This window comes from Maniola hyperantus, chromosome 20 (genome assembly GCF_902806685.2).
Source record: "Maniola hyperantus chromosome 20, iAphHyp1.2, whole genome shotgun sequence".
NCBI lineage: Eukaryota > Metazoa > Arthropoda > Insecta > Lepidoptera > Nymphalidae > Maniola > Maniola hyperantus.
The window spans coordinates 2158726-2175866 of record NC_048555.1 but is presented as its reverse complement, the minus strand read 5'-3'; the positions used below and the strand labels follow the sequence as shown (position 1 = coordinate 2175866).

General features: G+C 38.1%; 1 protein-coding gene across 1 annotated transcript; it reads right to left on the bottom strand.

Annotated features, from left to right (window-relative positions):
• Positions 1-447: 447 nt before the first annotated feature.
• Positions 448-16732, bottom strand: eEF2 (eukaryotic translation elongation factor 2). The gene is made up of 15 exons (XM_034979553.2): positions 16581-16732; positions 16044-16258; positions 15160-15353; positions 14555-14752; positions 10274-10409; positions 8533-8755; positions 7326-7472; positions 6634-6795; positions 5946-6110; positions 5164-5355; positions 4720-4899; positions 4137-4426; positions 3529-3631; positions 1904-2161; positions 448-829 (listed from the first exon to the last, which is right to left on the bottom strand). Exons 1-15 carry the CDS (start codon positions 16581-16583, stop codon positions 761-763), a joined length of 2535 nt encoding a protein of 844 aa, XP_034835444.1. The 5' UTR covers positions 16584-16732; the 3' UTR covers positions 448-760.
• Positions 16733-17141: the final 409 nt, after the last annotated feature.

Genomic DNA, 17141 nt, shown 5'->3' with positions numbered 1-17141 from the left:
TTGCTAGAAGCAATAAGAACTTTGCATGCAATTGTTACTTTTTAGTTTCTTTGTGGTTTTCCTATTCTGTGTGCTGACTCTTGATCTGTCTATTTTCTAACAAGAATACAGAATGCTTACCTTTTGACGATTGTGCTGTGCAAATATCTGTAACGAACACCAAACTATATTAAATACTATCTAGGGTTAAAATGCAATTATTTATGTTAAAAGCAAATTATCACTATTAGGTTTAAAAACTCAAGTGTTAAAAAAACAAACTACAGTTTATTAAACATTAAACAAAATAATTGTAATTTTATATCAAGTAAATTTTTAAACTAAATAATTCAACTTCTAGTTCATTTGATAGATACATATTAGATAGCTTACGAAAAAAATCAAATTCTCACCTGTGGAAACAGCATTCCAAATGCCCTAACCGAACAAACAAATTGAAAACACATATAAAATAGAAAAATTATAATTTAAAAATTAATTACAGTATAATAATTAAAAGTGTCCAGGTTTCCCACTACACTCGATAACAATGGTGCGGAGACGGGCTCTTAGTATATCTCATACAGCCGAGTATCACATATTCTGGTCAGTAACAATTCATCTTGTAAATTAGTTTAATGTTTTATTGTAAGATCTCTAGCTCGTACAAACTGAGGCAAAACAAATGGTGTCTTCGAACCAAAAAGGTGACAAACAATGGCGTGAGGCGCGGCGCGTAATGTTACATATATTACAATATTGATTGCATTGGCTACGGCGTCTACAACTTGTCCAAGTATGAAGCTAGATCTGGAAGACCGTCCTTCAATCCTTTCCGTTTTCTCGTTTCCTGTGAAACAATAAACATTTGTATATATAAACAGGACTGTAAATGGATTCGAATCTAGTTTTCGATGTAAGCTTTGGTGGCTTGATTTCTTCCGACGCGACGTCTTGAACTTTATCGTCATATTTCAAAAACTAACACAAAAGAATATATTAAAATATAGTATAAAACCTTCCTCTTGAATTACTCTATCTATTGGAAACCACATTGAAATCTGTTGCGTAGTTTAAACGATCTACACATACAGAGGGACGGATGGTGGGAAGCGACTTTATGGTATACTATGTAGAGATATCACTCAATAGTTTAAAGTGGTTTAAACGCAAACACATTAATCATCAAATTCTTATCGTTGTTTCTCAGCTAAACATTATTTGGCAATTGAACAGTCGGCCCTAGTGTAGTTAATAAATGTACGCGCGCGTCGTAGCATGCGGTCCCGGGACATGAGAACAGCGGTCCTACGCAGCGTTAGAACGCGCGCGCGTCGCTCTGCGTCCGCACGAACCGACGACCTCATCGCGCGCGAACCGCAACAACGGAACGCGCGCTAGGTTGCGGTACGGTGTGCGGACGCGTTTTTTATTTAAAACAATTTAAACTATATCCCGATGTATAACTTGTATGGAGTGAAAATAATAATTTGAAATAAAAATAGCTACTTGATATTTTGTACATCTATCTATATGGCTTTTTTGCAACAGCGCGTATCAAGGATCTAAGTCAGTAATAATTATTCCGATAATTAATTACTAACATCAATTTTTTTTTAATTTACAGACTAGCGCTTGGCTGCAATCAGACCCGCTGGCAAGTGATGATGCAGCCCTGATGAAGCGCGCTTGCCTAGAAGATACCTATTCACTCTCAAAGATACCCATATTAAAATTGGAGGAGGAAAACTGATAATAATCCTTAATGGGGAAAGGCCGCCAACGCATTGGCGGTTCGTCTGGTGCTGTAGATATTCATAGGCGGCAGTAATCACTTAACATCAGGTGACCCAATCGTTAGCTTGCTATTTTTTTATGTTGTATTCGGAAGGATCTGGGGAGCTAATTGTTTAGTGAGTGTTACCTGAACGACGGCGTAGGGCTTGGTGCCGGGCTCGCACGGGTCGCCGGGCAGCACCTGCCAGTGGTCGAACACGCACTGCGGGAAGGCCTGGCCGCCCGTGTTGGAGCGCAGATCGGCCGTGAAGCCGAACGACTCGTTGACGGGCAGGTAGGCCTTCACCACGAACATGGGCGTGCCCGCCACCTGCGACTCCTCGAACACGTGGCCGCGCCTCCGGTTCAGCACGCCGTAGATGCCGCCCACCGCCACCTCGGGGCACTGTACACACACACATGGCTTCAATCTAACACCCACATCCTATGCGCGGCGTTTCTCATGAAACAGTTAGTTAAATAATTTATTCATTCTTTTTAATTAGTTTAAAATAATTAATTCATTTCAAAGGAGATGATTAAAGAATGTATGGAACTGGGGCCAGATCTTGTACTGTATACTAAAAAATAGGTAAGACACTTTAGCTTACATCCCAGAGACAGGCTAATTTTTATCCTGAAAAATCTAAAGTTTCCTCTAGATTTTAAAAATCTTAATCCACACGAAATCGTGGGCATCATCTGGTTGACAATAAAATTTCACCACACAATACATTCAAAAACATGGTTGCATCATGCAAAATTGGAACTAAATTCTATTTTGGATTGCCGATTGCCTTTGTGTTAAAATTTTGTAATAAATGTTAGTTCCCCTATTCAGGCAAAGGGTATGGGGGTGCGCAATGCCGAAACTTTAAAGAACTGTTGCTCTGCCACGTCTCGGAACCGCGGCCTGGCAGCGACCAGCCCGCTAGGAAAGTACGTGGGGTTCATGCACAAGCCACAGACCACAGGAAAAAGATACAGCTTTAGAGCGATTACGCGCTGCACTTCCGTCATCCGAGTTCTCGCCGTCATCTGTGCCTCGGATTAAAATCGGACATATGACTTGGATTCGGATCAGAGATCAGATTAGTGCGAAAGCAATATCAGAGTTCGGTCAGTTTTTATATCCGTATTTTCACGGACTCGGATCGGATGAGTGCGTGACCGCTGTTATTCTATGTTGAACTACTCGCACGCTTTTCCATACAAACGTATTAACGTTTATTCTATTAATTAACTATTTTTCTTTCATCTTCAAAAGTTCTTTAAACATCAGTATTTAGGGTGTATATAGAGACAAATTTGTATGTAAATAAGAACAACATAATTACAAATATTACTTTATCTTATTCCTTTAGTCTGTGGAACAAACCATAAAAATAATAAATTATTGAATGTCAAATGTTTTCGAAATTGCATTAAAAAAAAATCTAAACTCATTATAGATAATTTCTCTAATCTATTTTATTTATCTGGAAGCAAGGGCAATTTGTAATTTATTCACTACACAAAATGCTTATTCTTTCTATTTAGTTCTACACTATTGGCATACATTTAGGTACAGGTAACACCAAGATTCTAGTTCGCTCTTAAGTTGCATTGCCTCGGCCACGTTTAGCCGGAACAAAACGCGGGACGCGCGGGTGTATGTTTCCTTCAGCTCCCCACTGCTACTCATGACAACTTCAAAGCGATCTGGAAGTTTGGCGTCAACTGTATAATACACATACGCACGCACTCCCACACAACTGCTTCAGTTTGACATACCTGAATCTCGCACAGATACACGGGCTCCATGAGGCGGGGCGCGGCCGTCAGCAGGCACGCGTATAGACACCTCCTGGTCGTTGGAATGATTTGACCGCCACCTCTGCAATACAAAGTGAGCAAATGCATTTCAGTTTTATGTTGGGGTCCACTGCTTATTTTTATTTAATTTATGTGAATAGAATTATTAATATAGGCTTACGCTAAAATATGGTATAATCATAAAGCCATGCACAGTAGTATCTTTATCTTTTTGACACTGCAAATTCTACTGTACACCAGTGCCTTATCTTTTTGACACTGCAAATTCTAGTGCCTTTATCTTTTTGCAAATTCTACTGTACAGTGTACACCAGTGCCTTTATCTTTTCGACACTGCAAATTTTACTATACACCAGTGCCTTTATTTTTTGACAATGCGAATTCGTACACCAAGACCTTTATATTTTAGACACTAAAAATATTTACCACGCAACTTTCCGCCTGAATCACGCAAACGAAGTTTTTACTACCAAGATCCAATAGCCGAACCAGCTGGCCCCCTAGCATAAAAATCTCGAGGAAGGCACCACCTTGTTACATTATCTGTTCCCATACATATCACGTACCTGTGGATAGCGTCCGTATGCAGCGTAACATCATAGATGTTGAAGCGAACTCCTCTCAAATTCTCCTCAGCCATGACTCCCTCCTTGGCCGCCCACTGGAAGCCGGCGACCACGGAGTCCTTGATCTCGTTCAAGTACTGCACTCCCTTGGAGCAGTCCACGAGGATGTTGGGGCCCGTGCCCTCGGGGCCGAAGCACCAGATCTTACGCGCTTCGGTCACGTCGTACTCGTACTTCTCTCCCAAGTAACGGGCGCGAGTCTTGAAGTCGTCGCGTGGGTTCACTTTGCCCTGCACAAACATTCTATTAGAAACTCACTTGATTTCTCTTGCCTGGCCATTTCTAAAATATTCAAGACTTTAAAATCCCTACTAATCCCAATCCTAATAATATTATAAATGTGAAAGTGTGGATGTTTGGATGACTGTTACTCAATTACGCAAAAACGGCTGAACGGATTTGGATGAAATTTGGAATGGAGATAGATTATACCCTGGATTAACACATAGGCTACTTTTTTTTAAATTATTGCAAAAAATGCAGTTCCGGATGAAGTCGAGCTAGTATACACTAATGCACTCACATCGTCGATGTCCTCGGCCAAGCCGTCGGGCATGGGTGTGGCCTTCATGAAGAGACGGTTGTGCTTGTTGGGCGACTTGGACAGGCACATCTGGTTGGACTCCTCGCTCACCGTCTCGCGGTACGACACCACGGGGTCGGACTTCTTGATGGGGATACACGCGTGGTCTTCTTCTAAATCCTAAACAAATAATTGATGATAAGATAACATATTTTTAAAATTGATTTCATGAAGTTAGTTAATATGAAGATATTACGAATCATGAGAAATTTGTTTCACGAAAATTACTTGCGAGAAGCCCAAGCCCAAGCTAGGCGTTTTCAAAATGACGACAAATAATAAAAAATAATAAAAATGAAAAATAAGCCAGCAACATCAAAATTCAGGACTATTACATGTTTGTGATATGAAGAGTAAGCAGCATGTGTAACAAGTGACACTTACCTTGAGACAGATCTCAAGATGCAGCTCTCCGGCGCCGGCGACGATGTGCTCGCCCGACTCCTCGTTGATGCACTGCACCATGGGGTCGGACTTTGCGAGACGCTTGAGCCCTTCCACCAGCTTGGGCAGGTCGGCGGGGTTCTTGGGCTCCACGGCCACGCGCACGACGGGAGACACGCTGAACTTCATCACCTGGTTGGACAAAGCAAATGATGTACAAGTGCTTATTGAGAACTCTGCTTTCAGCATTCATGAGAACCTTTCTCTCATATTCACAATCTACAAATGAGGTCCACACCATCTCCAACCTCACTCCATAAAGCCCTCGGCGGTACCTGGGTGGTCTAATCGGCTTCTGGAGCGAGCTTGGATGGCAGAAGTGAAAACTTCGGCGGGAAGGTGCAATGCACGCGCAACAGATGGAAACGTTTAAGTGCGGAAACCAGCCCATAGACAAGAAGATGAGGTCACGGTATGCTCGAATGCACTGTGTAGGTTCCACCAGTCAGATTATCATGTCACGTCAATTTCCAATGATTACGGTATTACTCTTTTAATTTTTATTCTAACATGTAGTAAAAGAATTGATCTATGGCATTAACTACTTGTACTTTAAAACACCTTAACAAAAGATGGCTGCCTCAAAACAGCCGTTCTGTTTGGCGGCCACCTTAAATACAGATAGAAACAACGCGAACGTTACTTCCGTCGGACAACAAGATATACGAGTCAGAAAAGTTTTACTTCAAAAACCTCGTCAACCACGAAGCTGCCGTGCTCACCTTCATGTTGTGCGCGTTCTTGAAGGTGGTGATGGTGCCGGTCTTGACGAGGAACTGGTCGACGCCCACCAGCCCGCAGATGTTGCCCGACGGCACGTCCTCGATGGCCTCCACGTAGCGCCCCATCATCAGGATCGTACGCTGGATGGTCTTCTCGTACACATCCTACAGAGGTACAATTTATGTTAATATTGAGTTACTTTTCAATCACCTGCAATAATTGTAATTTAAGATTTAGAGGTCATTATTGCCATACCCCTTCCAAGTGAGAGTGTGAGACCAGAGTCATGGGCTAACTTTTTTGAAATCGAATTTTAAAACAAAGTCATTGGAAAAGTACATTTTTAATATTATCTCAAAAATCGTAGTAGTTTCAAAAATAACGTTATAAATGAAATGTGAGCGCGCTTCGTAGCATGCGGTCCCGGGACATGAGAACAGCGGTCCTACGCAGCGTTCAAACGCGCGCGCGTCGCTCTTCGTCCGCACGAACCGACGACCTCAACGCGCGCGAACCGCAACAACGGAACGCGCGCTAGGCCGCGGCACGGTGTGCGGACGCGTTTTTTTCAATAATAATAATTTTATCTACGCGCGAAGTAAACGAAATTTTGTAGAAATTTAAATAAAGAAATAAACAGATGCTGTATGTGATGCCACCACATCGGTGGTGTTCTTAACTTCGTACCTCTCTCTTGCCGGGCTGGTAGTTGGGGCCCATGATGCGCGCCTTCTGGCCGGTGATAACCTTGCCGGAGAACACACGCCCGAACGCGTAGAATCGGCCCTTGTCCGACGTCGGCACCATCTTGCTCACGTACATCATAAGCGGCGCTTCGGGGTCGCACGTCTGCCGCAACAAGTACATTATACACACAAGGGTGGTAAGTTGGGCATTACTGGGTCTAGATGAATATTACTATGAATTGGAAGCTCCAACACAAAAATTCTTGCGTTTCTTGATAGACACAAATCCGAATAAAACGTAAAATAGAAACGTAAAATGGGCAAAATATAATGCTTTTATAGGACTTATCTGTTTTAGTGTTAGTAATGTTTGTAAGCATAAATGGTTTTAGCCTGATATGCCATTTTCAAAATGCATTGGAACCTCAATTTAAAAAAAAAATAGTGAGTAAATGGGAGCTGAGGAATATTATTATTAATTCTATTTAGAGATAAGCATTTCCAATGTAACTTAATTTATTACTACTATGTAACTACAATTTCGGTACATGAAAAATAGAAATAAATAATCTCCCAACGGCGCTGGTCTTCATGGCTGGCACCAATGTAGTTCAGTCATGCAGAACCTATACCAGTTTTAGTAGTCTGTAGAAGTAATGTGTTTTGGCAGGTGTATGATATATGATAATATACCTTGATACCAATAGCAGCCTCGTCGTCGTGGGGTCCCTCGTACAACATCTCCATACGATACTTCTGCGCGACCACGGGGGACGGCAGGTGGATGGCTATCATCTGCAAAAGCGCCTCTCCCGCCGGCAGCCATGTTCGCATTACCACCTGGGAAGTTATAGCGGATTACAAACTATGCAAGACTTAAGCAAAATCTCTAATAAACTTTTTGAGATCTATGTAACTTTGTCTTTGCACAGACTAACCCAATAATTAACATTAAAGTTGGAAATACTCTAGCTTCAAAAAAATAAATTTAATACTCTAAAAGTTAAATGTAATATTATTGTCAATATAGTATTTATATATAATTTATTCTTTAATAACCTTTCTCTTGCTATAAATTATTAAAAATCTAATTCAATTTCTTAATGAAATTAAACAAATTTTAAATAATTTTACAATATATTATAAAAATAATAAATATTTAAATTAAATATATTAAGGGATAAGCTTTAAAAGAGTTAAAATAAGCATTTATGTGAGGGACAGGCATCTATCTCATTTCAACTTAAGTCTGAGCAAAGCCTTTTAAGTACACTATAAATCATACCCTCAATAAATGAAATGAATGTATCTTTCATTTATGGGGTCAAAAATCATAGGATATCCAACCAATTCCGGAAAGAATAATACTGTACGTCCTCTTTGACACCCAGAAGTTTATTGCATAAGCAACTGGCAACACTTGGGACTAGGTTTTGGATTTTTTTCGCAAACTATTATTTACAAAAAAAATGTTAAAACACCTCATTATAATCAGTGTTGTTTAGACGTTTCAAATTTTTTTTTGTTTTAATAGTTTTAAAAAATTATTTTACTATTTTTTTCAACCCTGATTATATTTTATAAAAAATCGGTCAAGTGCGAATCGAACTCGCACAGGAAGGGTTCCAGACCATTGTACAATAAACAACACTATTTTTTATTAATTTTAAAATACATGTTCTGTGAAAATTTTAGATCTCTACCTATTATATTATGGTTCACAAGACACAGCCCACTAACAGACAGACGGACGGACAGCGGAGTCTTAGTAATGGGGCCCCATTGGCACCCTTTGGTTACAGAACCCGAAAAACCTATTCAAGGATGTACCTGTTCAAGAATTTTCTTGAAAAAGCTGTCGATCTCTTTGCGGAAGCCCTAATGCATCAGCAATACTCACTTTGAGCAACGCCTTCCCGTCCTTGTCGGCGTCCTCGTGCTTGATGGTGACGCCGAGCTTCTTGAGCAGGCTGTCGATGTCGTCCTTTTTGAAGTTCATGATGGCGTCGAACACCTTGTATATGGGGTCCAGCACGTACATGCAGAACGAGCGCTTGTTCTCGTTGTCCTTCTGCTTGGACCACTTCTTGGTCTGCGCGTTAAAGAAGTTCTCTCCCCACAACCTATTCAATTAAACATTATGTGTAATCTCACGTACGACGGTCGATCAATGCCATGAGTGCGGGAATACATATGGGTATACAGTGCGACAAGGCTCTTTGGGCGCGTGGCGAAAATCGGAACTAACGTTGTCGTCAAGTGTCTCCTTTGTTCTTGTTTGAATAGTCTAAGCCTTTGTTCTCCAACAGCGCCCCTCTGTCAATGTCATTAAAGTGCCAAGAGAGCCTTCTCGCAATGTAGTTGAGCCATTATGAACTTGCGAACGAGGTCATAAAACATTTTTATCAGACCTCTCGCTCGCACTTAGGTGCCTTATGGAACTAGAACATGATGCTCTGGTGTTGCATGTAACAGTAAAAAAAAAAAAAGGTAGTCCATAACGGGTCCCTCAACGGGTCGCAACGGTGTCCCTTTATGGATAACGACATCTGCGGACTTCTCACAACCCTATGATCGTAATAATGGACAGGGCTATTGAACAAACAAAATGGCACCAACTCAGTGGTGCTTTAGCACCAATGCAACCTCAGTGACGTCTGGATTTCAAACGAGTCGTGGTGGCGCTGATTTATTTGGTTCCAAAACCGTGAAAATTTTTGTTCGCTTATAACATAGTATAATACGCTACAATATAGTATGATATACTAGTGTACTTTATTTGGTAACATTTGTATCTCAGTTCCATTGTGGGACATCTACAGAGAGTGCCTCACCAATCCGTTACCGAGAATTCAATTTTCGTCCTTGTCTGCCGCCGGTGTATAGCATTAAATACTTTACCCAGTATCAATGGGACGAAACAATATAATATGGATAATAATTTGGATTATACATTATATCATATATCAATGATATAATGTATAATCCAAACCAATAAACAAAGGAATTGAAAATGACATGATAGTGGGATCTGATGCTTAACAAAAAAAAGAATGTATCAATAAAATAAATAATGAATTCAATAAAATAAAATCGTGAATCAAATCAACACAAACTGAAAAATGAGTCAAAAGGTAACATACGTAGTTTTAAAACAATATACATCAGCATGAAAACATAATACCCGCATGAGTTTATTGGACTTCTAGATCAGGGCGCGTTTGGAACCCTCGTAGCTTTAGTTTCAAGCTGACGTAATTAGTTATCACCATTACAATATCATTATCTTACAAATTCCACAATAAATTATAAATAATTTGAGTTCGATCATATATTTTTTTGCATGCAGTATGGATGTGTGAATAAAGACAGGTATAGTGTGCAAGTGAGCGGGCATGATTACCGCCGACGACGGGTAATCAGTACCCTTATTATAAATGCGAAAGTGTGTTTGTTTGTTGGTTTGTCCTTCAATCACGTAGTAACGGTGCAACGGATTGACGTGATTTTTTGCATGGGTATAGATAAAGACCTGGAGTGACATAGGCTACTTTTTATCCCGGAAAATAAAAGAGATTTTTAAAAAATCTAATTCCACGCGTACGAAGTCGCGGGCATCAGCTAGTGTTTTAATAATTTACCTGTTCATGAGCTTGACAAGGTCGATCTTGAACTTGTCGGCGTACATCTCAGCGAACTGCTTGAGCGTAAACGCCCAGCCGTGCAGACCTGAGCCGAAACCCACGGAACCCTTGCTGGGATCCACGCGCACCTCGCCTGGTGGACAATGCGACTAATTCAAGTTGTATCCCAAAAATTACAATTGGGTATTTGAACTACATCAAAAATAAATTATTTCTCAGTGATTATTAAATAGAGGGTCTTCCAAAGTACGTAAATTAATCCACGTCCTTTGTTAGTTTTAAATGTAATAACCGTTTTAAATTATTATCGATTAAACTTTAAAAAGTACATCATTATGATGTGACGTCACGTTTCAGTATTTTATAGAGTATCGCTATTGTTCAAGGCTAAACGTGACTACGGCGCAACATAATTGTAACGAAACACGTTTCTGACACTCTATCGAGCTTTTCATGGCCCATCCACTCAATCGATTTTGGTACAGAGATAGCTTGCATCCCGGGGAAGGACATAGGCTACTTTTTATCCCGGAAAATCGAAGAGTTCTCATGGAATTTTTAAAAACCTTAAAACACGCGGGCGAAGTCGCGAGCATTATCTAGTATTGAATATTTTTAACAAATGTATCTTTCATTTATGGGGTCACAAATCAACGGATCTCCAACCAATTCCGGAAAGAACAATACTGTAAGTCCTTTTTGACACCCAGGAGCTTATTGCATAAGCAACTGGCAACACTTGGACTAGAACATGTTAAAAATTCAATTTGGAAACATAACCTTGTTCCTTCTTCAGTATTCTACTACAGAACAGGAAAAAATCCGTAAACATTGGACATTAAATAAACACAAACTCCCACAAAACTCAAACTTTCTCATACAAACCGCTAAGTTTCTAAGTTGTAAAACTACTACCTTGCCAATGGGTTGCCTGGCACATATGAACTTGAGTACGGTAAGCAACTTCTAGAGAAGCATGCTCAAACCTAGATTTCATCATTGCCTTACTTACAGGCATGGTTTTAAATTTTCATCAAGCGCAAATCTAACCATACTAAATTACTAAATTATACTACTTGAATACCTACTTGTAAATCAATATTTGCAGATCAGGTAAAAAGAGATTGATGTACTTGATAGAACGTCGAGTTTACATTTCACATAATATTATCACATAATAACATGCTACTTTTTGCACCGGATAATCAAAGAGTTCCCACAGGAATTTTATAATCTGAATCCAAAAGTCGCGTGTATAAGATATATGGTTAGAGTTGCTATTTATTTCTTGAAATTGCTACTACACTCTTTAGATTTTGCTTAAGAATTAATTCTAAACCATAGACATTTTATTTGTAAACAGAGGAACGTCAAAATGATAGAAAAATACTACAGACGTGACAGAACAATTAACAGATTATAAATGGCAAATCTATGGTACTTACATGGCGAAACTTAATTAAGATTTTATTATATTTTAGAAATAAAGTAATTGTAGATTTAAATAGAGTATAATGTGGTATTTAAAGTATATAAATTTAGTAGAGTTTAAACTCTTATTGACTCTATTGAATTTAATCTTTACATGGTATCACTATATTTTTATACAGAGGGTGGGAGTTAATCCCAGCCTATAAATGGCTCTGCTTTGACTGTAGAGATGATTAATTTTCCTATTTTTAAGAAGAAGCTGTGACATACCTACAGGTACGAATATTGTTGATTTTATATTTCTTTTGTTGTACTATGTATGTTGATTTATGTATTGTTCAAATGTGTAATTGGTATTTCAAAATAGACACCACCGAGTTTTTTCTTGCCAGTTCTTTCTCTCGGTAGATAATATGCTTTTTACGAACTGGCGGTAGATTTTTCTTAAAGGAAATAATAAATTATTTAATGATAAAGCAATAAGTAATGGTAAAGATAAACTTTGATTTGGAGGGAGTTTTTCCCTGAATAAAACAGTTTATTTCCTTATACAATCTTTTATTTTGTCTCCTACCTACAACCACGCCCTAGCTTATTGATAACGAACTAAGGTCTAGACTCTCAGTAGGTTGATTCCTGACTCTATTGTCTCTATACTTCTGAGGCTAATCTAGCACGTGCATCAGATACTAGGAGTATTAGCATCGATTTTATGATGTATTTAAATGTATAGATAGGTAAGGTAGCTAGGCCTTACTAAATGCGCCAACAAAAATTGCCAACACTATTACTATTGGCTGAAATGCATTGTTGCAGCAAGAGTACCATAAATTCAGCCCATCACAACAATTCATATTGTAGCAATTTGATGCAACTTTTCCGCAATCAACCAGCTGATTCGGTAAAAATTACGCGAAGTAATGAATGCTTAAATCTGTTCTAGCTCAAAACAACAATTGTAATTAGGTGACTCATTAACTTGCCTTTTAAATCAGTAAGTCTGTTGTTGATCAATAACTATTTGTTTGATTGGTTTTTATTTTTGTTTGTATTAAAATAAACACCACGTTTTTTCCAAATAACCAATAATATAAGTATTTTAACGATAACGAAAATCGGTAGCCTACGCCACCTGAACAACCTACTAATTTCGCGATACCTTCACGTTAGTACTAGTGTGGGGCATCTATTATAGTGATTCCCAGCTGAATCCGACGGGTTCTGCGAGTCCTGGGGCGAGGTTCAGCCGGCGCAAGTGTAATAGTAACATTAATTAATTAGTTCCTACTGTTAGTAATTTATTTATTTATTATTTTTATTTTTCATGTACCAAAATTGTAGTTACAAAGTAATAATAAATTAAGTTACATTGGAAATGCTTATCTCTAAACAGAGATTTCTGTAATGTAATGTTCCAAAAGTTTGTAATATTTTCTTCATCTTTTTATCCCTTATTGTTGTTGAAAATTTGAACCAGAGACTTGCAATTCTGTAAGTGCCAGTAATTGATAGATGTAATAGTACAAGTATATCTGTAACCTAATTTTAACTATTGTGAATTTATCCTCAGCATATCAAATAAATAAATAAATTGTTTCTTTCATCTGCATTCTTCTTGACCTTCAATGGGCTACTTGACTCATATCTAATTTCGTCCAATAAATCATTATTTATTATAGTATTTTGCTTAAGACAACGAAATATATCAATACCAATTATTAAAAACGCAGGATGGATATATAAATCCAATTTTAAAAAATACAGTTTTTATTTTTATTTGAAACGCAGAAAACGCTGTCAGCCATGATGTGACGTCATTAAATATGTAAACAAAGAAATGTCATCCCTATGTCACGCGGGGACTAACGTAGTATCCATATATATAAAATTTAGAGTCCTGACTAACTTATATATCAACGCACAGCCTAAACATCTAAACAGCGGATCCTAGATACATGAAATTTGGTGGGTGTGTTCTTTGTAGGTAAAGAGAAGGTATCCACTAGGAAAGAATTTTTTGAAATTCCACCCCTGAGTGGGTTAAATGGAGGTTTGAAATTTATGAAGTCCACGCGGGCGAAGTCACGAGCATAAGCTAGTTTTTATATATTTCTAAAAACTCATAGTAAACGTAAAAAAATATCGTTTTCTCTTTATAAATTGAATAAGTTATTACAACAAAGTGATCTTTGCAAAAATAAATTTGGGTTGAAGTCGTTAGTCATATAGGATCCCTTTAAGCAAGTCTTCGCGTGTTACGTATATTTATTTCACTGGGCACTCTAATCCACAACTTTCCTGTGGTCTTTATCGAAGCGTTTTTTACATTCTCGGATGATACAATAACGAAAATTACTATATTTTTCATGTACACTAGTATAGAAGTCATGTTTATTAAACTTTGGGAGGTTATGCTGTTGTTTACAAATGCATGACGTCAGAGCACAGATAATCTATCGGCCAAACATGGCCGACAGTGTTTTCACCTGTCTAAGAAAAATATATTTTTAAATGAATGTTTTACGGTTTTTAGGGCGCAAAAAAATATAGTGTTAATTTTTTTGATATAATAGCACAAATATTAACCATTTAAGACCAACTTTAAAAAAGTGTCAAGTAGCCTATTGTTTTATTCATGCTTTAAAAAAATATATACAGAAAGGGAAATCCTCATAGGATCAACGCACAACAGATGGGAATGTTTAAGTGTAGAAACCAGCCCAGAGCGAAGAAAGAAAGATCCTCATAGGCACCCAGAGGCCTGGGTAGTGTTGGACTTGTACCAGCTAAAACTCCATCAGTCAACCTACTAACCAGCTGGTATCAGTTAACAAGTAGAAAACTCACCCATGGGTCCGCTGTCATCAGAGTAGGTGGCGATGATGACGTTGACGTTCTCCACAATGCGCTGGAAGGTCTGGTACAGCTCCTCTGACTCCAGTTGCAGCTCCAGCAGAGCGCGGTCCATCTTGTTCATGAACAGAATGGGCTTGATGCGCTCAGCAATGGCCTGACGCAGCACTGTCTCCGTTTGTACACAGACACCTGGTTTCAACAAATATTACAATAATTACTCACATTTAGGTACTACTAGCTAATCTATTCATCCTATTTCAAAAAGTGATAAACTGCAAAAAGTAGTTTTTTAGAGTTATTGCCAACAAAATGTAGTAGTAAGTCTTCAAAAAAGGTCAAGTGCAAGTTGGACTCACACACAAAGGGTTCTGTACCATCGTACAAGATATTTTTTATATATTTAAATATTTTTTTTGTGATTTAACCACAAAATCAGTTTTTGGATTTATTCCTCTACTTGTAGTCTTAGGTCAACAGGAAATACACTCTATTTATGTCTTCTTGACGGACAGACAGAACAGCCAGACAACAAAGTGATCCTATAAGGGTACCTATTTTCCTTATGAGGTACAGAACCCTAAATAAATTATACATACCTGACACACAGTCCACCACCACCAGGGCTCCATCAGTGACACGGAGAGCGGCTGTCACTTCCGATGAGAAGTCAACGTGCCCAGGTGAGTCTATTAGGTTGATCAAGAAACCCTTTTCACTCTTCTCACGCTGGTCAATGTTTGTGATGAATACTAAATCCTTCTCCTCCAGTTCGAAGTACATAGATATGGCACTGAAAAGAATATATCAGTCAGAATATTGTTCTATACTGAGTGTCACGTTATACTGGATGGGAATATATCAGATGGCCGTTCTAAGAATCCTCATTGAAACTCAGATTTTATATGGTATGAACATTCATCATTTGAATAAATCATTATATGATTTTAGGCAACTTCTGCTACCTAATACAACTTTTTTTCAAAGGTGACCAATTTATTTACATAATATTAGGCAATACATACTTTTAAGCCAATTTTATTGCACAATCAAATAAATATTATGACTTAATGCTAAAATTAGAACTAAAAAAAACTTTAGCAATAACTGAAAAAGACAATTTTCATAAAAAAACATCAAAAAAAATCAATTAATCAATTCACATTTTCAAGAATCAAGATCAGAATTTAGACCTTAATTTGTAGAATATCAACAAATTGGTTTTGAATGTGAATATAAAATGCATTTCTTTCGATTTTACAGGTTATCTAAGGTCATTGAACTTGTCAAAATTCATTGTCAAGGGAAATAAGCTATGGTGAACTGTTTATCTTTTTAAGCAAATTAACAATAAAAACGATAAAAACAATAGTGTACAACAAAAACAGCAGTAGGAGAATGTTACTTTTACTATCAAACCTACGAAAGGTTAACTTTCATGCAGCCATGTTGAAAGGTTAACGAAATAAATTGGTGTACTCACGTGGATTTGATGGTGATACATCTGTCCTGTTCGTCCTTGCGGGTGTCTGTGAAGCGGGTCTCACCGGCCCGCGCGCCCGCGATGATACCGGCTTTGGAGACCAGAGAGTCCGTGAGCGTGGACTTGCCGTGGTCGACGTGCGCTATGACGGACATGTTGCGGATGTTCCGCTTCTTGTCCATCATCTGACGGATCTCGTCCACCGTAAAATTCACCTGCACAAACGAAATAACCACTTAACTTCTTCATGTTACCGCAAAACAGATGGTAGTCGCTCCTGTCACACGCACGTTTCATTCTCCTAATGTTATTCATTGCACTCGGTGTTTTATTTCCGTATTAACACATTTGATAGTTACAAAAGATTTCACAACACAAGTCAGGTTGAAAACGTCACCCGATCACAAAAGAGAATGTTGAAAAGAACTTAAAATTATCCACTTTTAGAATACTGTATCCGAAAAATATCACCGCAAAATACAAGCACATATATACCGGATCACTTTTGTGAACACAAATAGCGAATTATTTACTCACCATATTGGATGGTTTATGATATTTCTTTCAATAAAATATACCACCATACGCACGCAATGGCGTACGCGTTAAAAAGGACACTTTTTCAACTTCGTGGGCCGGATGTACCTGCCATCTGTCAATGACGTTTATTTCATAGACAATTTGGGTTGCCAGTATCTCGATTTTATAATATGGGTATTGTTAAGGCACAAACACACATCCCCAACAACAGCGCCACCAACAACAATCTTTTAAACTGTCTACTCCAAATATGAATTGTTTGATGCAATGCAATCGCTAAGAACTCAGGTTAACCGTATCATGTTTGGTTTGGTAGCTTTTCGATAAGTAATAAAATATTAGATATTTATTATTACATTCAGTTACATTTAAGGTGCATAATATAAGGTAATTAGTATGTAAACTTATTCACTGTCTTAATGTCATATTTAACGTGTATTTAACTTCTTAAAATCAGATAAATGTTCATTTAAAAAAATATACTTTGGGTTTGCTTTATCCCTTCATAATTCAATTTTTAAAAATCACTTTAAGAGAAATTAAAAAATTAAAAATCAA